Below are 23,806 nucleotides of genomic sequence, written 5' to 3' on the forward strand. Positions count from 1 at the left end.
CTTTTATGGCGTATTACCCGAATTTACCTGAGGACCACTAGCACTCTAGTGGCTTCGAAGATTCCAGGAAACTGGCGGCTTGTCAAAGTCCCCCCTCCATTTGCCCTGTTTTTTCTAGTTGGATATTAAAATTCAACAGTTTTGGCATTTACTGTTTCTGTGGATAGGCTGTTCCATGGGTTTATGGCTGTTCTGTGGGTGAAAAAAATTACTCTTTTCAGTCCTACATTGTGTCTTGTTGAGCTTGAAACCGTTGTTCCTTGTTTGTTTTTACATCTGACCTTCTGTATCATCCAATTTGTCCAGTATTTTAAAAATTTCGATGAGATCCGCCCTGTCATGCTCGTTAACAGCTAGTGCTTCAGCCCTGAGAGTTGACTTAGTTCTGGCACGATTTTTGTCGCCCGGTGTTGAGTTTTTTTCCAACGTAGCTATATATGGCTTTCTGAAGATGAGGCCTTCATGTTTAGATATAATAATCCGAGTGGCGCACAAGAGTTATGTAGTTGAAGCACCACCATATATTCCATAAACTCAAAGGTACGCTTGAATATTGGTAGGGATTTATTAAGTTTTTTTACTGCCGCTCCCACTTGTGCAACTTTCAGTGAATGATGGATTTTGATTCCAAGGTCCTTTTCTTCATCAATCTGCTGTAAGGGTAATGTTGTTCATTTGGTAGTCGTGACCTCAGGGTTGTTATGCCCCAAATGCAAGGTTATTCATTTTTCGATATCCATTAATTTATTTACATTGTTAGTCAACTCAATAAAGGTAATTTAATATGCAGATTTATTATATTATTAGTTTATTGTGTATTACTTTACATACATTACAGCGTATTTATTCTACTTTTATTTATATACAATATATTTATTATCTTTGGGATGAGGATGATGTTTAATGTTTCGTCCTGATTTTCATCTGGAGCCAGTAGGCCGAGTCCTGGGTGCCGTCGTCTTGAAGGGTCCAGTCTCGTCGGAGAATCTCCTCCTCCTCCACGAACACGCCGCCCGGAGAAGCCTCTCCACCCAAACCCAACCACCAACGGTCACCAAACGTGGCCACGCAGTTGCCTTGCAAATCAGGATAGATCAACTTTAGTATATGAGGTTTTTTTTTTACAATCAAGATCAGATAGTTGAGAGGCGGGACCAAAGAGCCGAAGCTCAACCCCCGTAAGCATAATTTGGTGAGTACTCACACACAGGTAAGGAGTACTTGAAGGACAGAAAACAAATATAATCACAGTCCAGAGACGAATTTTTAGTTGTCAGAATGTGACAAATGGTGTCCCCCCCCCTCCCAGTGCTCGATCCTTGGACTACTCTGTTCAAGATTTATGCAAATGACCTACTCTAATTGTTGTTGTTTAAGATTCGCTACTTGGAACAAAAAGTTCCAAGTAGCACGGGCTATGGTGAGCCCGTAATACCTCCTCTAAGGAATGAGCTTGTACATGTCAGTGTTTGCAGACGACTGAACAGCGGCATGAAGTGAAAGGAAACACTTCCAAATTGTTTGTCCTGGCAGGGAATTGTATCTGAATTTGACGACTGAGAGTTGAAGACGTTCACCACTAGACCACGGGACTGACTGTAACCTACCCACTGCCGCCCCTGAATGGTCTCGGGGAGACATAATATGCAAATCAAATTCTATGAATTTAGCTCACCTCAAATATACATTACTTAACTTAGAAATTACTTGTGGTCCTGGGGTTAGATTCACGAAGCAGTTACGCAAGCACTTACGAACGTCTACATCTTTCCTCAATCTTTGACGGCTTTGGTTACATTTATTGAACAGTTTACAAGCACCAAAACTTGCCAATCAACTGTTGTTATTGTTATAAACAGCCTCCTGGTGCTTCGGAGCTCATTAACTGTTTAATAATTGTAAACAAAGCCGTCAAAGATTGAGGAAAGATGTACAGGATCGTAAGTGTTTGCGTAACTGCTTCGTGAATCTGGCCCCTGGTCTTGAACCCGCTGTTGATATATACATTAAACTGTGTAACTATAGCTAATGAAGACTAACTTGTTTACTCAAATGAATTTGGAGGTCCAGTGCCTGAACCCATTATGTGCCTCTAAAGTTTTCCACCACCGCCCACACGGTGCATGATTAATGAACTATAAAAAAGAAAGAAGCAAAGCTAATAAGGAATGTAAAAATCGAGGTCAAAAAAGCTAATGGAAAACAGATTCCAGGAGTGGCCAAACAAACGGTTGCTAGAATTCGATCCTGACAAGTGTAAGGTGATGAAGACGGAAAAGTGAGAAAGGAGACCAGAAGGTGATCAACACCTCAAGGGAACTGCATCAGCAGGAACCCCAGAGATAAAACAATTTCGAAGCGGATATAATTCCAACACTAAGACATAAATAGGGTAACATCGACAACACATGGGATGCTGGTTAACATGGCAATGTGGTTTAGAAACCTAAATTAGGACTCATTCAAGGTAATACATGAATATGTAGCACCGGCCTGGAATCCCCACCTTGTGAAGCCTAAAACCAAAATTGAAAAATGTACGATGTTTGAAAGAGTATTAATGTCTGGGACTCATTAATACTGCATTAATAATACTGCAGACTCATTAATCTGGGTTTAGCTATGCTAATAGGTTAAGCAAAACAGCCTCACAACCCTACAGGAGAGAAGAAACACAGAGCACATGATTACAACATACAAAATACTGAGAGAAATTGATAAGTTCAGCTTCTTTAAACTTAGAGAAAGTTAGACGAGACGACATATAATTGGAAGCTGGAATCACAAATGAGTCCCAGAAATACATAGACAAACTGTACAAGATGTGTACGGGTCAACTACAGTAGAATGCACTGAAAGAAGATTCGAAGGAAGAAAGAAATGTGTGTGCGTGAGCGAAATATATATGTAGTAGACAAAATAAAGGAAAAAATAGACAGGCAAGAAAGGCGGGGTCCAAGAGCTAAAAACTCTATTCTGCAGGCACATAAATAGTTAATACACATACACGACGAATAATGCGGTCTGCGGAAGTTGCAAGCAATCATCATTTATTGACCACATTGAGGACATTGAACAAGCGAGCAGGCGGCCAGGAGAGTGCAGCTGCACAAGGTGAAGTGCTCCCACAACAGCACCTGTTGTAATCCACACCAACCATACCACGCAGCTGGTATCCGCGCCAGCGCACATGGACAACCCGGGAGACTGTAGAGAACATAATCAGCTGAGGGAGTGCGTTTAACGACGCGATCATATGGACGAAATGCGGCCTGTTTTCGAATAGAACTTGCAAGACAAAACAAACATTTGAGCAGATAGTGTTTCACGCCGAAAAAGATAAATTGCTTGGAAAGTGTGTTGAAAATTGGCCGTTAGTGAACATTGAAACAAGAAAGTACCATCTGAACCCCCCCCCACAAAGTACGCTGTGTTTTCGCTCACCTTTTACCTAGCAGTAAAATAGGTACCTGGGTGTTAGTTAGCTGTCACGGGCTGCTTCCTGGGGGTGGAGGCCTGGTCGAGGACCGGGCCGCGGGGACACTAAAAAAAAGCCCCGAAATCATCTCAAGATAACCTCAAGAAGATAACCCAACCTTCAGTGTCCATCAGTTTCAAATTGAAATTGTGAATGTTGCCCAAAGAGGGTGGAACCTTCTTAGTCTGTCTTCTATCCTTTGACCAGAAGAATTCCATCATTGGAATTCACCCCAAGTGAGTGTTGGAGGCCAACACTCACTTGGCCTCCAGATGACAGGAAGATGGGACGTCTCTCACCACAGAGTAAGAGGACGTGACGTCGTAATGACGTATCTGTGCAAGGTTATTTGATTATTTCCTCCGCCTTGATCTCGTTTTAAAATAGAATCGTCCACATATTTATTGTTGGCGCTTGTCGGGGATGTGAGCAGGAACACAACTGCTCGCGTTATATGAAGCAAAAGATGAATACAGATATACTAACCGTTTTTATTTAGTAATATATTCAAGAGTTCTTACATTCTTGTATAGCATGCATAGCGTTTCAGGCAAGTCCTTAATCCTAATTTTCCCCGGTATAGGACCCGCCAAATCGTTTAACAACCAGGTACCACCTATAGTCACTGCTCGATGATCAGAGGCTACAGTTAAGGACTGACGCCTAGTCAACCCTCCCCAACCAGATACCAACCCCAGCCAAAGTGCTCGCGAAGCGCCGGGCAAGTGAGTGTTTTACCACTGCGCCACGGGGACTCAAACTATTTGCACCAAAATACAAATATGTAGTGACACTTTTTTTGTAAACCACTTTTTGTGCTATTAATTTTATAAGAGTCCAGAAAAATAAAGCTAAAAACCAAACTTAAATATTCCTAGGCCTAGCATCGCATATGCATATATATATAATATTATATATATATATATATATATATATATATATATATATATATATATATATATATATATATATATATATATATATATATATATATATATATATATATATATATATATATATATATATATACTATATTAGGCCTATGATAACGTGTATTAGGCCTAGGATTGCTAGCAGAGGTTTAGTTAGGTCAGGTTAGGTCTGATATTTTTGTTGCAGATAAAATGATTTCCAGTTTGTCCTAGATTGTATCTGGATGAGGTTCTGGGAGCTTTTCCTATTCCCCAAGCCCGGCCCGAGGCCAGGCATGACTTGTGAGAGCTTGGTCCAACAGGCTGTTGCTTGCAGCGGCCCGCAGGCCCACATATCCACTACAGCTCTTTTGGTCCGGCACTTCTTGCAGAAAACTGCCCAGTTTATTTCTTGAAGATTTCCACTTTTGTCCTAGCAATATTTCTTACACCTGCTGGGAGGATACTAAATAACCGAGGACCTCTGATGTTCATACAGTGTTCTCTGTGCCTATGACATTTCTGTTCTCTCCAAATTCAATAATACAAAAAGTCAACTTTCTAGTGGTCCATCACAACATATTGGTTCTTTCCAGCAAATAGTTACTATAAGTACTATCATTTCAGGAGGATGGGCAGGTTAGGAAGACCTCCATACGGAGTAGGGTCAAAGACCTGAGAAAAGTATACACTCACTGCATCGCTACTCTACCCACATGCCCACTCACATCACTGGGCATGTATACGCTCTTGAGTACATTCCCAGTCACATCACTGGGCATGTATACGCTCTTGAGTACATGCCCAGTCACATCACTGGGCATGTATACGCTCTTGGGTACATGCCCAACATCTGTGGTTTGGATTGCCATCAAAGAAAAAACTGCCTCGGCTCGGTAGCCATCACATCATTTGAGTAACAGTTGGTAACATAGACAAGTTATAACTGAAAATAATAGCTAATAAAAGTTACCTCCGAAGCTGGTAAAAGTTACCGTGAATTATCTATAAATAAAAGTTACCGTCGGTGGTGGAGCTGGAGTCGACTGAGGCGGCCTCGCTCTCCGCAGTGCTGCTGTTGGAGTAGCTGAGAACGTCGGTGAGGGAGGGCGCGTCCCCGAACGTTCTGCTGCTGGTGTACTGCCCCTCCTGCACCTTGAACCTGTGGGGGAAGACCTTATCATACACACGTTTGTATCACACGTACAGACCAGCTCGCCCTGTACGTGTTGGCGAGGTCTGGCGGCAGCGGTGGGCGAGGTTTGGGGGCCAAGTTGTCTCACAATCACATTAAAAAGGAGCGCGAGACTATTCATACTTCATTATCCCGAAATGAAGCTCCATATTGACGAACATTAAATGAGATAAATAACTTAGACCTACAGCAGAAAACAGAGAAATTACGAGAAAAGTACAAAGATAATGAATTATAATTCAAGGATAACAGAGGGAATAAAATCATCAGAAAGACTAAACAAAAAATATACCTGGAAATTACTGGTAAGTTCAAAGTTCAAGTTCAAGTATGTTTATTAAGATAAGCAAGAAATACATCTCAAAGGGATAGAGTAGCTTAGGCTATTTCTACCCCCCTCTTACTGGTAAAGTACCATGGGGGGACAGTGTCAATACATCACTTGAGCGACAGTAGCAGGTACTCACCCCGAGGCCTTGTCCCCCACAGCGAAGGTGGACCACTGGCTCCAGCAGCTGGTGCCGTCTGGACCCCTGACGTCAACCTGAAGCAACTGCTCGGCCACGCTAGTCAGCTGGTGCAGCGCCTCCATGCCTACGGTAGCAGGGAGGGAGGGGAATGAGAGGCAGGAAAGGAGAATAATGGTAGCAGGGAGGGAGAGGGGGAAATATTAATTGGAGGATGAGAGGGAGAGGGAGAGATCAAAGAATAGGAGAAGAGAATAAAAGTGAAACTAACAGTAATCTAATCTAATTACAGTAATCTAATTTTCCTAGGAGCAAAGGAAACTGCAATTTGTAATTTAATCCAATGCTTTCAAAGCGAGCACATACATACAACCAGGTGGCGCTGTTGTTTAGTGTTGCACAACCAGGTGGCGCTGCCAAACAGGGAAGCAGCCAAATCCCGTAAGTATAGAGAACTGGATCACCACTACAATTTTTAGACGGTTGGAATAAGTTAAGTGAGAAGGTGGTGGAGGCCAAGACCGTCAGTAGTTTCAAAGCGTTATATGACAAAGAGTGCTGGGAAGACGGGACACCACGAGCGTAGCTCTCATCCTGTAACTACACTTAGGTAATTACACTTAGGTAATTACACACGCCCTTTGAGAAACACGTATTTCGGACCAAACACTGTGCCACATACACGCTTCCAGGCCATACAACTAGTCTGTGTTCGGTTTGGGAGCGAACACAGGTAAATAAATTAATTCGTAAGACTCATTGTCCTGGCTTGTGCACTACGAGTAGACGATATCCACATCTGCAAGACTTTGCTGCATGGATACGGAGGAGAAATACAAAACTGTCCTCCATCTATAGCCACACAGTCGATCCTCTATAACATCAAAACCATGACTTTTGCCATAAACTAATTTTGCCAAACCAGCAGCTGTCACGTGGCCCTCACACTATGTGCAAGGGGATATATTTTGACTAAACTCACACAGTATATGACCTATAGAGTTTCACCCATGTGAAAGTCTTCACACCACCTCCAAGTAACTATACTCCACCCGCTGCTCTCTTCTCCAGCATGACAGCATGGCTCGTCACCATCTTCAACCCTTCCTCGGTCACCAGCTCTACCTCCTCGGTCACCAGCTCTACCTCCTCGGTCACCACCTCTACCTCCTCGGTCACCAGCTCTACCTCCTCGGTCACCACCTCTACCTCCTCGGTCACCACCTCTACCTCCTCGGTCACCACCTCTACCTCCTCGGTCACCACCTCTACCTCCTCGGTCACCACCTCTACCTCCTCGGTCACCACCTCTACCTCCTCGGTAGTAGTGTAAACCGGGCCATAACGTGTCCGTTTTGCTTTTGCTAAGGGACACGTTATGGCCCCATGTTTTTTCGTTACCCCGGTGAGATTTAAGGGACACGTTATGGCCCCATGTTTTTTCGTTACCCCGGTGAGATTTAAGGGACACGTTATGGCCCCATTTTTTTTCGTTACCCTGGTGAGATTTAAGGGACACGTTATGGCCCCATGTTTTTTCGTTACCCCGGTGAGATTTAAGGGACACGTTATGGCCCCATGTTTTTTCGTTACCCCGGTGAGATTTAAGGGACACGTTATGGCCCCATGTTTTTTCGTTACCCTGGTGAGATTTAAGGGACACGTTATGGCCCCATGTTTTTTCGTTACCCCGGTGAGATTTAAGGGACACGTTATGGCCCCATGTTTTTTCGTTACCCCGGTGAGCCATGCACGGACATTGCTAATGGTCAATGACGTCATCAACTTACCTGGGGATTAAAAGGCTGGCTTCTGGCCCCATCATATTTCGCACAGGCATTGCTAATAGTCACCCCGTATTCTTCTTCCCTGAATAAGTCCGTTTTCTGTTATAGTATGTTTATTCCCATTTTCAATATTTATAGCAAAGGGGGATTCAAATGCTACCTTCTGTCAAGCCTAATGTGCAATGGCGTTAATCATTATAAGCTCGTTTTTTCTCAATAAGGTATTGCCGTACTGTTTCCCATTGTCTAAGATCATTTTATAGCTAAGATTACATAATAATAACGTAAGAAATGACTTCAAACCCTGTTTACAGAACCAGTATTTACCCAGGTCTTTTTCCTAAATCTAAATCTAAAACTTATTCCAATTTATGTCCATTGTTTCATGTTCTGTCTAGTGTTGATAATTTTAATAGTCTATTAATATTCCCCCTTTATCATGGCCATTCATTCACAGCTCTATCATGTCACCTCTATTTCTTTGCCTTTCTAGAGAATGTAATTTAAGCTTTGTCAATCTTTCTTCAGAAATTGCTTATTGAGCATAGGGCAAAATAAAAATGAAAACTTACTATCTTTCATTTGTATGAAAACAGTCCCCTGCCAGGCGTAGTGACTTCAATGCGATTTCAGTACTAATCCAACATTACTGTATAAACTAACAGTCCCCTGCCAGGCATGGTGACTTCAATGAAAAGCAAGCCTCTCATGTTTTGAAATAAGGCCTTCGTTTCTGACGTCATCATCCCTAATGTGGCGCGAGGCGCGCTAAATGCGGATCCCAGGAGGTTCACACATAAGTGTGAACTCTTAATCAGGCTTAATACCTCACCTATACTCTATGCTTCATCAGAGTTGATATTCAGCTACAATAGCTCGTATTTTTGCTCATTGCTTATATTTTCTGTTATTCATAAACCCGATCAAACCTTCCTAACCTAACCTAACCTAACATATTATTTATAACAAACAAATACATTCTACAGACCAGTTATTGTTGTTGTTTAGTGACATCATGAAAAGCGACCTCAGGTATAGGGATAAGGTATTGCTGGCCATTAGCACATAGGTGTGAAGGTATTACAGTACCTTACTGGTCAACTATGTATGACGTCACCAGACAACCAATGCGACCTTTGGCGTTCTACTGGCATATGTATTTAATGTTATTATTCAAAAATGACTAGACTAACCATCCCCACCTAACCTAATCAGAGGACTAAGAATATACATTTTAGTCATCCACAACTGTAATCATTATTCAGTGATAAGTTCAAAAGTATAACAGAAGCCCAAATGTCGTACTGCAATTTAAGCAGAATCGTACATCTGGCAGCATAGCAGGTGAGCTGAACATAAGAATAAAGGTAACTGCAAAAGTCCTATTGGCCCATACGAGGCAGCTCCTATATATTCCCACCCAATCTCATTCATATTCATGTCCACCCTATGCTTAAAGCAACCAAGGGAACCCACTTAAAGTATTAGTGTACAATAATAGTTTTAATAAATAGCTGTCATTCTAGTTTTATAAACAACAGCAATTATGAAACCCTATAGCTAGATATTCTACTATAATCCACAAGTAGCCACCACACATCTGGCAGCACAGCGGATTAGTAGCTGTGTTCATAGGCTAGTCAACTGTCCTCACATCCATCAAATAGCTATCCAAATGTCGCACCTCAATTCATCCGTCTAGCAACTCAGCTGGATGCTAGCCACTATATTCATAAGCTAATCATTTCTACACCTCGAAAATATAAAATCCTAGTTTTGCTACACAAATCAGCTAACTTGTTTCTAAACCAACAGTCGCAAATACAATCATATATACCTACACATACTTCACACTATATATTCATAGAGAATAGCCTAATTTTTTACCACCATTTCCCCATTAATCAGATGTAATTTATGCCATACACAGAAAATACAGCATTTACACACCAAATATGCCATTTATGCACAAAATATATTATTTACACTCAAAATATACCATCACACAAAAATATGTCATTTATAGACAAAAATATGTCATTTATAGACAAAAATATGACATTTACATACAAAAGATGCCAGTTGCACCCAAAATATGCCATTTACACAATATTGCATGTACACTCAGATTATAACATTTAGAGAAAGTATGATATTTGTACAAATATATCAAAATGTTTATGCATTTAGACAATCAAAAATGCGCTTTCACTAAATTACACAATTCCACAAATATAATTTTCACAAAATACTCATACATTGTCTCATAAACCAAATACACTTACACCACTAAGGTCTATTTTTTCAGATTACAGAGCTTACACAAAATACACAATTTGCACACAAAAATACAGTTGCACCAGTTCCACGTCAACAAATTAAAAACACAACTTGCATAAATGCACTATTAGTACAAAAATTATTATAAAACATGTACAATTATTGCACAATTTGTGTAATTATTGTACATCTTTGCACAATTAATACAAGAAAACTTGCTATATAATTTCTCGACTTGCACAATGACAATAAATACACAACTGGCATAAAACACTATTTACACAAATACAATTGCAACATTTACACAACTTGCACAAAAATAAAATCAATACACAACTGAACAATACATAACTAGCACATATTCATTAAATACACAACTAGAAAATTTCCACAAATACATATACAATTAATACATACGACTTGCACAAAACAATACACAATTTATAGAAATATAATCAATACATAATTGCAATAATCATACGACTTATGCAAAATATATAATCTACACAATCAATACACAAGTATATTAATTGTGCTATATATGTACAAATACAGACATAACCAACTGGGTCAAACAATACACAATTTGCAAGATATTTTTCTATGTATATTTAGGACATTAATTACAATATGCTGAGTTTAACCAACTCCCCAAAAATCAGAATTTCACATATTAAAAAGGTACATATGACTTCCGATGAGCGCTATTATTAACACATTCACTTTCCATTAATATTTCAACATTATCAGTGCTAAACTATTCATCTAACATATGTCCATTGTTTGTAATACATTCCTTGTTACATCCTCTCCAATCAGGCCACCCATATATATTTATGCAAACCATCTAACAGACTTATATATTCTAGCCTTAGTTATGTTAGGTTTGGTGAAGTCAGTATTTTATATGATAATTTTAAGGAAATTTGCTATATCTTATCAAAAATGCATGCTATCAAAACCTAAATTCATCAAAATCTATAAAAAAATATACTTATACTTCACAAATTTACCTAAATTCAACCTAGTAAAAGCTAAACTAACAAAATATGAGCATCCCATATCCTCACATACAAGCCTATAACACCTCTGACCATACATTACATGAGTTGGCCATATAGCTCGAACCCCAAATAGGAAAATTTACACTATTTCATAAACATGCTAGTTCATGACCCCTAAGATATTATATGTATATGTCCTTCCCTACACGACCTCATCTAACCTGACCTAGCATATCCAAACCTGGATTTGGTTAAAGTTGGCGAAATTTATGCTATGCCACCTAAATATGACCTAATTTAAGGCAATTTCCACCAAATATACCCAAATGTTGTGTATCATAGCATCACCAAAGCCCATTTTTAACTACATTTTCTCCTATTCCATCCTACCCTACACAACCTCACCTAACCTATCCTAGCATATCCAAACCTGGATTTGGTTAAAGTCTGCAAAATTTAAGCTATTCCACATAAATTCGACCTAATTTAAGGCAATTCCCACCAAATATCCCCAAATGTTGCGTATCACAGCAATGCCAAAGCCCATTTTTACCTACATTTTCTCCTATTCCACCCTACCCTACGCAACCTTACCTATCCTATCCTACCATATCCAAACCTAGATTTGGTTAAAGTCTGCGAAATTTAAGCTATCCCACCTAAATTCTATCTAATTTAAGGCAATTTCCACCAAATATATCCAAATGTTCTGTATCACAGCACTGCCAAAGCCCATTTTTACCTACATTTTCTCCTATTCCATCCTACCCTACGCAACCTTACCTAACCTATCCTAGCATATCCAAACCTAGATTTTGTTAAAGTCGGCGAAATTTAAGTTATCCCATATAAATTTTACCTAATTTAAGACAATTTCCACCAAATATACCCAAAAATGTTTTGGAACAGCACGGCCAAAGCTCATTTCAGCAGAGTTTTCACCTATTCCAACCTGCCCTAGACAACCCTACCCATCCTCTCCTGGCATATCCAAAGTCAGATTTGATTATAGTTGGGAAAATTTATGCCTTTCCAACCTAAATTTGAACTAATTTAAGGCAATTTCCACCAAATATACCCAAAAATGTTTTTGGAACATAGCACCGCCAAAGCTCATTTCAGCTGAGTTTTCACCTATTCCAACCTGCCCTAGATAACCCTACCCAGCCTCTCCTGGCATATCCAAAGTCAGATTTGCTTATAGTTGGCAAAATTTATGCCTTTCCCACCTAAATTTTACCTAATTTAAGCCAATTTCCACCGAATATACCCAAATGTTTTGTATCTTAGCCTAGCCAAAGTTCATTTCACCCAAGTTTTCACCTATTCCATCTTACCTTACACAGTCTTACCTAACCTGACCTAGCATATCCCAAGCTAGATTTGATTAGAGTTCGTGAAATTTATGCTTACTCACCTAAATTCAACCTAATTTAAGACAATTTCTACCCAATATACCCAAAATGTTTTGTTACGTAGCTCAGCCAAAGACCATTTTAGCCGAGTTTTCACATATTCCAACCTACCCTACATAGCCTTACCTATCCCTGACCTAGCAGATTTGATTAAAGTTGGGGAAATTTAAGCTATCGCCATCAAATTGGAGACAATTTCCACCAAATATGCCTAAATGTTGTGTATCATAGCACAGCCAAAACCCATTTTACCCGCATTTTCATCCATTCCATCTAAACCTGGACCTAGCCTCTGATACTACATATACTCAGAGAAGTGATGTTTTTTGGATATGAACCTAAATGCCCGTGCCTAACCTGCAAGAGTCTTGGAGCTTTATTGAATATTTTATCTATTTTTCTTCAAAAACTGAAGTTTTGGATATGAACCTATCCGCACTATGCCTAACCTGCTAGGTTCTTTGTTGAACATTGTAACCAAAACTGAAGTTTTGGATATGAACCTATCCGCACTGTGCCTAACCTGCTAGGTTCTTTGTTGAACATTGTAACCAAAACTGAAGTTTTGGATATGAACCTATCCTCACTGTGCCTAACCTGCTAGGTTCTTTGTTGCACATTGTAACCATATTCATAGAAAAGTTATGTTTTGGATATGGACCTAACAGCCCCTCTCCTTTAAAACTTTGAACTGTGTTCAATATTGTAGATATAGTGTTGGGTATGTGTTTTGTTTTTACACATCAACCCATCCGTCCTGGGCCTAACCTCCCTTTATCTAACTTCAAATTTATTGTATTTATGGGAAGAAGGTGTTGTTTATGCATCAACCCAACCGCCCTGGACCTAACCTCTGATACACGAATCTTGGTTCAACATTGCATCATACTCGTAGCATATTTTTTTCACATAATTCATCCATCCTCAACCTAACCTCTATTACCTGGGGGGAGGGAGGTTAATGGAAAATATGATAATAATGGGAATTTTCTATACATCAGTTCAACTTAACCATCCTTAACCTAACCTTAGTTAGAAAGGGATATAACTCACCAAAACTATTTAATTACCATTTACCTTATTTTCCTTATCCTAACCCATAACCACAAGGTTTAGACCCCCCTTTACCTCGAAATTAGAGTACAGGGTTAAATTAGGGAATGTTAGGTTTATATGTGAAAATATATTCCTATCTTAAATATATAGTATAATTTCGAGGTAAAGGGGGGTCTAAACCCTCTGGTTATGGGTTAGGATAAGGAAAATAAGGTAAATGGTAATTAAATAGTTTTGGTGAGTTATATCCCTTTCTAACTAAGGTTAGGTTAAGGATGGTTAAGTTGAACTGATGTATAGAAAATTCCCATTATTATCATATTTTCCATTAACCTCCCTCCCCCCAGGTAATAGAGGTTAGGTTGAGGATGGATGAATTATGTGAAAAAAATATGCTACGAGTATGATGCAATGTTGAACCAAGATTCGTGTATCAGAGGTTAGGTCCAGGGCGGTTGGGTTGATGCATAAACAACACCTTCTTCCCATAAATACAATAAATTTGAAGTTAGATAAAGGGAGGTTAGGCCCAGGACGGATGGGTTGATGTGTAAAAACAAAACACATACCCAACACTATATCTACAATATTGAACACAGTTCAAAGTTTTAAAGGAGAGGGGCTGTTAGGTCCATATCCAAAACATAACTTTTCTATGAATATGGTTACAATGTGCAACAAAGAACCTAGCAGGTTAGGCACAGTGAGGATAGGTTCATATCCAAAACTTCAGTTTTGGTTACAATGTTCAACAAAGAACCTAGCAGGTTAGGCACAGTGCGGATAGGTTCATATCCAAAACTTCAGTTTTGGTTACAATGTTCAACAAAGAACCTAGCAGGTTAGGCATAGTGCGGATAGGTTCATATCCAAAACTTCAGTTTTTGAAGAAAAATAGATAAAATATTCAATAAAGCTCCAAGACTCTTGCAGGTTAGGCACGGGCATTTAGGTTCATATCCAAAAAACATCACTTCTCTGAGTATATGTAGTATCAGAGGCTAGGTCCAGGTTTAGATGGAATGGATGAAAATGCGGGTAAAATGGGTTTTGGCTGTGCTATGATACACAACATTTAGGCATATTTGGTGGAAATTGTCTCCAATTTGATGGCGATAGCTTAAATTTCCCCAACTTTAATCAAATCTGCTAGGTCAGGGATAGGTAAGGCTATGTAGGGTAGGTTGGAATATGTGAAAACTCAGCTAAAATGGTCTTTGGCTGAGCTACGTAACAAAACATTTTGGGTATATTGGGTAGAAATTGTCTTAAATTAGGTTGAATTTAGGTGAGTAAGCATAAATTTCACGAACTCTAATCAAATCTAGCTTGGGATATGCTAGGTCAGGTTAGGTAAGACTGTGTAAGGTAAGATGGAATAGGTGAAAACTTGGGTGAAATGAACTTTGGCTAGGCTAAGATACAAAACATTTGGGTATATTCGGTGGAAATTGGCTTAAATTAGGTAAAATTTAGGTGGGAAAGGCATAAATTTTGCCAACTATAAGCAAATCTGACTTTGGATATGCCAGGAGAGGCTGGGTAGGGTTATCTAGGGCAGGTTGGAATAGGTGAAAACTCAGCTGAAATGAGCTTTGGCGGTGCTATGTTCCAAAAACATTTTTGGGTATATTTGGTGGAAATTGCCTTAAATTAGTTCAAATTTAGGTTGGAAAGGCATAAATTTTCCCAACTATAATCAAATCTGACTTTGGATATGCCAGGAGAGGATGGGTAGGGTTGTCTAGGGCAGGTTGGAATAGGTGAAAACTCTGCTGAAATGAGCTTTGGCCGTGCTGTTCCAAAACATTTTTGGGTATATTTGGTGGAAATTGTCTTAAATTAGGTAAAATTTATATGGGATAACTTAAATTTCGCCGACTTTAACAAAATCTAGGTTTGGATATGCTAGGATAGGTTAGGTAAGGTTGCGTAGGGTAGGATGGAATAGGAGAAAATGTAGGTAAAAATGGGCTTTGGCAGTGCTGTGATACAGAACATTTGGATATATTTGGTGGAAATTGCCTTAAATTAGATAGAATTTAGGTGGGATAGCTTAAATTTCGCAGACTTTAACCAAATCTAGGTTTGGATATGGTAGGATAGGATAGGTAAGGTTGCGTAGGGTAGGGTGGAATAGGAGAAAATGTAGGTAAAAATGGGCTTTGGCATTGCTGTGATACGCAATATTTGGGGATATTTGGTGGGAATTGCCTTAAATTAGGTCGAATTTATGTGGAATAGCTTAAATTTTGCAGACTTTAACCAAATCCAGGTTTGGATATGCTAGGATAGGTTAGGTGAGGTTGTGTAGGGTAGGATGGAATAGGAGAAAATGTAGTTAAAAATGGGCTTTGGTGATGCTATGATACACAACATTTGGGTATATTTGGTGGAAATTGCCTTAAATTAGGTCATATTTAGGTGGCATAGCATAAATTTCGCCAACTTTAACCAAATCCAGGTTTGGATATGCTAGGTCAGGTTAGATGAGGTCGTGTAGGGAAGGACATATACATATAATATCTTAGGGGTCATGAACTAGCATGTTTATGAAATAGTGTAAATTTTCCTATTTGGGGTTCGAGCTATATGGCCAACTCATGTAATGTATGGTCAGAGGTGTTATAGGCTTGTATGTGAGGATATGGGATGCTCATATTTTGTTAGTTTAGCTTTTACTAGGTTGAATTTAGGTAAATTTGTGAAGTATAAGTATATTTTTTTATAGATTTTGATGAATTTAGGTTTTGATAGCATGCATTTTTGATAAGATATAGCAAATTTCCTTAAAATTATCATATAAAATACTGACTTCACCAAACCTAACATAACTAAGGCTAGAATATATAAGTCTGTTAGATGGTTTGCATAAATATATATGGGTGGCCTGATTGGAGAGGATGTAACAAGGAATGTATTACAAACAATGGACATATGTTAGATGAATAGTTTAGCACTGATAATGTTGAAATATTAATGGAAAGTGAATGTGTTAATAATAGCGCTCATCGGAAGTCATATGTACCTTTTTAATATGTGAAATTCTGATTTTTGGGGAGTTGGTTAAACTCAGCATATTGTAATTAATGTCCTAAATATACATAGAAAAATATCTTGCAAATTGTGTATTGTTTGACCCAGTTGGTTATGTCTGTATTTGTACATATATAGCACAATTAATATACTTGTGTATTGATTGTGTAGATTATATATTTTGCATAAGTCGTATGATTATTGCAATTATGTATTGATTATATTTCTATAAATTGTGTATTGTTTTGTGCAAGTCGTATGTATTAATTGTATATGTATTTGTGGAAATTTTCTAGTTGTGTATTTAATGAATATGTGCTAGTTATGTATTGTTCAGTTGTGTATTGATTTTATTTTTGTGCAAGTTGTGTAAATGTTGCAATTGTATTTGTGTAAATAGTGTTTTATGCCAGTTGTGTATTTATTGTCATTGTGCAAGTCGAGAAATTATATAGCAAGTTTTCTTGTATTAATTGTGCAAAGATGTACAATAATTACACAAATTGTGCAATAATTGTACATGTTTTATAATAATTTTTGTACTAATAGTGCATTTATGCAAGTTGTGTTTTTAATTTGTTGACGTGGAACTGGTGCAACTGTATTTTTGTGTGCAAATTGTGTATTTTGTGTAAGCTCTGTAATCTGAAAAAATAGACCTTAGTGGTGTAAGTGTATTTGGTTTATGAGACAATGTATGAGTATTTTGTGAAAATTATATTTGTGGAATTGTGTAATTTAGTGAAAGCGCATTTTTGATTGTCTAAATGCATAAACATTTTGATATATTTGTACAAATATCATACTTTCTCTAAATGTTATAATCTGAGTGTACATGCAATATTGTGTAAATGGCATATTTTGGGTGCAACTGGCATCTTTTGTATGTAAATGTCATATTTTTGTCTATAAATGACATATTTTTGTCTATAAATGACATATTTTTGTGTGATGGTATATTTTGAGTGTAAATAATATATTTTGTGCATAAATGGCATATTTGGTGTGTAAATGCTGTATTTTCTGTGTATGGCATAAATTACATCTGATTAATGGGGAAATGGTGGTAAAAAATTAGGCTATTCTCTATGAATATATAGTGTGAAGTATGTGTAGGTATATATGATTGTATTTGCGACTGTTGGTTTAGAAACAAGTTAGCTGATTTGTGTAGCAAAACTAGGATTTTATATTTTCGAGGTGTAGAAATGATTAGCTTATGAATATAGTGGCTAGCATCCAGCTGAGTTGCTAGACGGATGAATTGAGGTGCGACATTTGGATAGCTATTTGATGGATGTGAGGACAGTTGACTAGCCTATGAACACAGCTACTAATCCGCTGTGCTGCCAGATGTGTGGTGGCTACTTGTGGATTATAGTAGAATATCTAGCTATAGGGTTTCATAATTGCTGTTGTTTATAAAACTAGAATGACAGCTATTTATTAAAACTATTATTGTACACTAATACTTTAAGTGGGTTCCCTTGGTTGCTTTAAGCATAGGGTGGACATGAATATGAATGAGATTGGGTGGGAATATATAGGAGCTGCCTCGTATGGGCCAATAGGACTTTTGCAGTTACCTTTATTCTTATGTTCAGCTCACCTGCTATGCTGCCAGATGTACGATTCTGCTTAAATTGCAGTACGACATTTGGGCTTCTGTTATACTTTTGAACTTATCACTGAATAATGATTACAGTTGTGGATGACTAAAATGTATATTCTTAGTCCTCTGATTAGGTTAGGTGGGGATGGTTAGTCTAGTCATTTTTGAATAATAACATTAAATACATATGCCAGTAGAACGCCAAAGGTCGCATTGGTTGTCTGGTGACGTCATACATAGTTGACCAGTAAGGTACTGTAATACCTTCACACCTATGTGCTAATGGCCAGCAATACCTTATCCCTATACCTGAGGTCGCTTTTCATGATGTCACTAAACAACAACAATAACTGGTCTGTAGAATGTATTTGTTTGTTATAAATAATATGTTAGGTTAGGTTAGGTTAGGAAGGTTTGATCGGGTTTATGAATAACAGAAAATATAAGCAATGAGCAAAAATACGAGCTATTGTAGCTGAATATCAACTCTGATGAAGCATAGAGTATAGGTGAGGTATTAAGCCTGATTAAGAGTTCACACTTATGTGTGAACCTCCTGGGATCCGCATTTAGCGCGCCTCGCGCCACATTAGGGATGATGACGTCAGAAACGAAGGCCTTATTTCAAAACATGAGAGGCTTGCTTTTCATTGAAGTCACCATGCCTGGCAGGGGACTGTTAGTTTATACAGTAATGTTGGATTAGTACTGAAATCGCATTGAAGTCACTACGCCTGGCAGGGGACTGTTTTCATACAAATGAAAGATAGTAAGTTTTCATTTTTATTTTGCCCTATGCTCAATAAGCAATTTCTGAAGAAAGATTGACAAAGCTTAAATTACATTCTCTAGAAAGGCAAAGAAATAGAGGTGACATGATAGAGCTGTGAATGAATGGCCATGATAAAGGGGGAATATTAATAGACTATTAAAATTATCAACACTAGACAGAACATGAAACAATGGACATAAATTGGAATAAGTTTTAGATTTAGATTTAGGAAAAAGACCTGGGTAAATACTGGTTCTGTAAACAGGGTTTGAAGTCATTTCTTACGTTATTATTATGTAATCTTAGCTATAAAATGATCTTAGACAATGGGAAACAGTACGGCAATACCTTATTGAGAAAAAACGAGCTTATAATGATTAACGCCATTGCACATTAGGCTTGACAGAAGGTAGCATTTGAATCCCCCTTTGCTATAAATATTGAAAATGGGAATAAACATACTATAACAGAAAACGGACTTATTCAGGGAAGAAGAATACGGGGTGACTATTAGCAATGCCTGTGCGAAATATGATGGGGCCAGAAGCCAGCCTTTTAATCCCCAGGTAAGTTGATGACGTCATTGACCATTAGCAATGTCCGTGCATGGCTCACCGGGGTAACGAAAAAACATGGGGCCATAACGTGTCCCTTAAATCTCACCGGGGTAACGAAAAAACATGGGGCCATAACGTGTCCCTTAAATCTCACCAGGGTAACGAAAAAACATGGGGCCATAACGTGTCCCTTAAATCTCACCGGGGTAACGAAAAAACATGGGGCCATAACGTGTCCCTTAAATCTCACCGGGGTAACGAAAAAACATGGGGCCATAACGTGTCCCTTAAATCTCACCAGGGTAACGAAAAAAAATGGGGCCATAACGTGTCCCTTAAATCTCACCGGGGTAACGAAAAAACATGGGGCCATAACGTGTCCCTTAAATCTCACCGGGGTAACGAAAAAACATGGGGCCATAACGTGTCCCTTAGCAAAAGCAAAACGGACACGTTATGGCCCGGTTTACACTACTCTCGGTCACCACCTCTACCTCCTCGGTCACCACCTCTACCTCCTCGGTCACCACCTCTACCTCCTCGGTCACCACCTCTACCTCCTCGGTCACCACCTCTACCTCCTCGGTCACCACCTCTACCTCCTCGGTCACCACCTCTACCTCCTCGGTCACCACCTCTACCTCCTCGGTCACCACCTCTACCTCCTCGGTCACCACCTCTACCTCCTCGGTCACCACCTCTACCTCCTCGGTCACCACCTCTACCTCCTCGGTCACCACCTCTACCTCCTCGGTCACCACCTCTACCTCCTCGGTCACCACCTCTACCTCCTCGGTCACCACCTCTACCTCCTCGGTCACCACCTCTACCTCCTCGGTCACCACCTCTACCTCCTCGGTCACCAGCTCTACCTCCTCGGTCACCAGCTCTACCTCCTCGGTCACCAGCTCTACCTCCTCGGTCACCAACTCTACCTCCTCGGTCACCACCTCTACCTCCTCGGTCACCACCTCTACCTCCTCGGTCACCAGCTCTACCTCCTCGGTCACCAACTCTACCTCCTCGGTCACCAACTCTACCTCCTCGGTCACCAACTCTACCTCCTCGGTCACCAACTCTACCTCCTCGGTCACCAGCTCTACCTCCTCCCCACATACTGCTTTTGAGAACCAGCATTCCTATCATGCCTCAACCCGAGCACCTGAACCACTGTATCCATGCATGGGCACCTGACCTGGACTCTTGTATCTGTAAGTGGTGAGAGCTTCCAAACACACGCCGGAAGTAACTCTCACACCAGGAAAGGTTGAGTGCATCAGAACTGACAACTTCTCTAATACTGATCAGCGTGTTGTTTATATTAATGTATTGAGGTAAGGGAGACATGATCACTACCTACAAAATATTCAGAGGAATTGACAGTAGTAGACAAAGATAAACTTTTTAACACGGGTGGTACGCGAACAAGGAGACACAGGTGGACTCTGAGTACTCAAAATGAGCCACAGAGACGTTAGAAAGAACTTTTTCAGTGTCAGAGTAGTTAACAGATGGAACGCATTAGACAGTGATGTGGAGGCTGACTCCATACACAGTTTCAAATGTAGATATGATAGAGCCCAGTAGGCTCAGGAACCTGTACATCAGTTGACTGACAGTTGAGAGGCGGGACCAAAGAGCCAGAGCTCAACCCCCGCAAGCACGACTAGGCGAGTACAGACCCAAGGTGAGCCTCTGTCAATAAGGAAAGATAAACTTGAACGCGTCAACTGCCCAACTGCTTAAAAATTGAGAAAAAACAAATAGAAGTAGTTGATTTTATTGTTGTTATATTTCAAGTTGCTGCTAGCCGGTTAAAATATTGTAGCGGGCTGAATATATGGCCCGCGGGTCGTAGTTTGAACCTAGATGATTGACTTAAGCCAGCCACACACGTGCAGTTTTAAGTGACAGTTATGACTTCACTTATAACTGACACAGTTCAAACTGACGTCAGTTAAAAATGGTTTTAACGGGCTGGTTTACAGATCGTAAACCAGCCCGTCCTCCTAAGGTGTACCAGCGTCAACAAACTGTCGTAGTCGTACTACAACCAGTCCTCCTACAAAGAACTTTTCTTTTCGCTCGTATGCGTAACATAAGGCTAAAAACTGTCGTACAAGAAAATGAAAGCGGCTCGCGAATTTGGCTCGAGTTCGTATTATGACCGGGCAGGATTGACTAGGCGCCAATCCTTAAATGTACCCAGCAGTGAACGAGTACCCGGTGGTTAAACGATTTTGCGGGTCGTATTCTGGGGAAAAGTAAGATAAGGACCTGCCTGAAACGCTATGCGTGCTAGTGGCTTTACAAGAATGTAAGAACTCTTGTATATATAAATCAAATCAAATAAAAAATAATTGTCTAGCTTATCAGAGATATAAATCTCTTAGGCAGATATATCTCTTAAGCATTCATTCCTTTTCAAAGAGTGAAAAAAAAACAGAACTAACTGTTGAAGCACTACAGGCGTAGCGTCCCACCACTCTGGGGCTACGATCTGTAGCTACTCTGAGTCTCTCTTTCCCTACCCTTTTTACGCAACCCATCCTCCTAAGAGTTCTTACATTCTCGTAAAGCCACTAGCACGCATAGCTTTTCAGGCAGGTCCTTATCTTAATTTCCCCTATAATACGACCCGACAAATCGTTTAACAACCAGGTACCTGTTCACTGCTGGGTGAACACTGGCGTATATTTAAGGATTGGCGCCTAGTCAATCCTGTCCGGCCAGGATACGAACTCAGGCCAAATTCGCGAGCTGCTTCCATTTTCTAGTACGACAATTTTTGGCCTTATGTAATATACGCATACGAGTGTTGTTGTTGTTTTAGATTCATCTACTCAGAACATAAGTTCCAAGTAGCACGGGCTATGGTGAGCCCGTAGTGGACTTACCTGGCACAGGAGCGAGGCAAGTAGCACGGGCTATGGTTAGCCTCGTCTCTGCATACGAGCGAAAAGCGACGTTCTTTGTAGGACAGGTTGTGCGGGGCGAGTGAGTTACCACTATGCCACAATTTGACCAAACGAGTTTCAATGTTCATGAATAGTATAAACAATGAGAAAGATCTGCGAATATTTAAATCAGACCCACAGTATATACAGCACACGGAAACAGTTTAATCATACAGCAACGTGGACATGTATACTGAAGTATTTAAATCATTGGAATTCAATCTTGGATATTAAACTAACATCATTGTGACGCCAAGCGGGTCCTAGTATCACTGAGTTTATTTTAATGGGCTTATTATGGACAACATATCCATCCTGTGAGTGAGTGGCAGAAAGGTTACAAAGATATGAGTCTTGTGTGATGTTCACGGATTCTTTTACACCCATCCACGAAGAGTTTCAAGTCGAGGTTAATATTGGAGTTTATTTTTTGTATATATGAAGCGTTCAAGGTAACGTGTGGCATATGTGTGTATATTTAGCATGTTTAGGGATGTGAACAAAGGAGCTCTAACTTGTCTGAAGACAAATTATACCTACTTAAAATTATCTGTTAGATAAAGGACCTGCCCGAAACGCTGCGCGTACTAGTGGCTTTACAAGATTGTAAATACCATGCTATGTATTCTCTCTAACCCAATGTACCTTCTTGTATATAAATAAATAAATAAATAAAATAAATAATTTATTATAGTCTTAGTAGCTGATTTTTTACTAGTGATGTGTTGGTGGGTAGCTTATGGTGGCTGGGCCAAACATACCATAAGACGGGGGATACATTTGTGAGTAATATGATGTGATTTTTTTGGTTATGTGTCGTACTCACCTATTTGTACTTATCGCGTTGTACTCACCTAGATGTGTTCAGGTAGTAGTACGAGCGACATCTCCAGGGTCCAGGCTCTTATTAACTCTTAATCGGCTGATATATTGGTTCCAGAGCTTATTGTGCTCTGTCATATCTGCATTTAAAGCTGTGAATGGAATTTGTCTTCACCACTTCTTAGCGTATTCCAAATGTTCACTATTCTCACACTGATTTTTTTTATAATGTCTCTGTGGCTCATATGAGTAGCTTCTAGGTTCCTTTGTTGGTATACTACCCCAGCTAAATAATGTGTCCTTGTCTGCTCTGAGTATTTTTGTATGTAGCAATCGTGTCTCTCCTGTTTCTTCTTTCTTCCAGTTACGTGAGGTTCCACACCTTGTCACTGGAAGAGAGAAGAGACATGGGAGACATGATTACCACATACAAAATACTTTATTGTATGTCTGTGCT

At 39.5% G+C, this 23,806-nt stretch overlaps 1 protein-coding gene across 1 annotated transcript in view; it reads right to left on the reverse strand.

Moving 5' to 3' along the window:
- Positions 1 to 791: 791 nt before the first annotated feature.
- The window catches only part of LOC123774931 (angiopoietin-related protein 6), a 30,907-nt gene continuing 7,892 nt past the window's right edge, over positions 792 to 23,806 (reverse strand). Inside the window, exons 4-6 of the mRNA XM_069319203.1 lie at positions 6,052 to 6,178; positions 5,412 to 5,551; positions 792 to 1,076 (exon numbers count right to left, since the gene is read on the reverse strand). Coding sequence (XP_069175304.1) covers positions 901 to 1,076; positions 5,412 to 5,551; positions 6,052 to 6,178 — 443 coding nt within the window. The 3' untranslated portion in view covers positions 792 to 900. The remainder of the gene's footprint in view (positions 1,077 to 5,411; positions 5,552 to 6,051; positions 6,179 to 23,806) is intronic.

Source organism: Procambarus clarkii, chromosome 92 (assembly GCF_040958095.1).
Source record: "Procambarus clarkii isolate CNS0578487 chromosome 92, FALCON_Pclarkii_2.0, whole genome shotgun sequence".
NCBI lineage: Eukaryota > Metazoa > Arthropoda > Malacostraca > Decapoda > Cambaridae > Procambarus > Procambarus clarkii.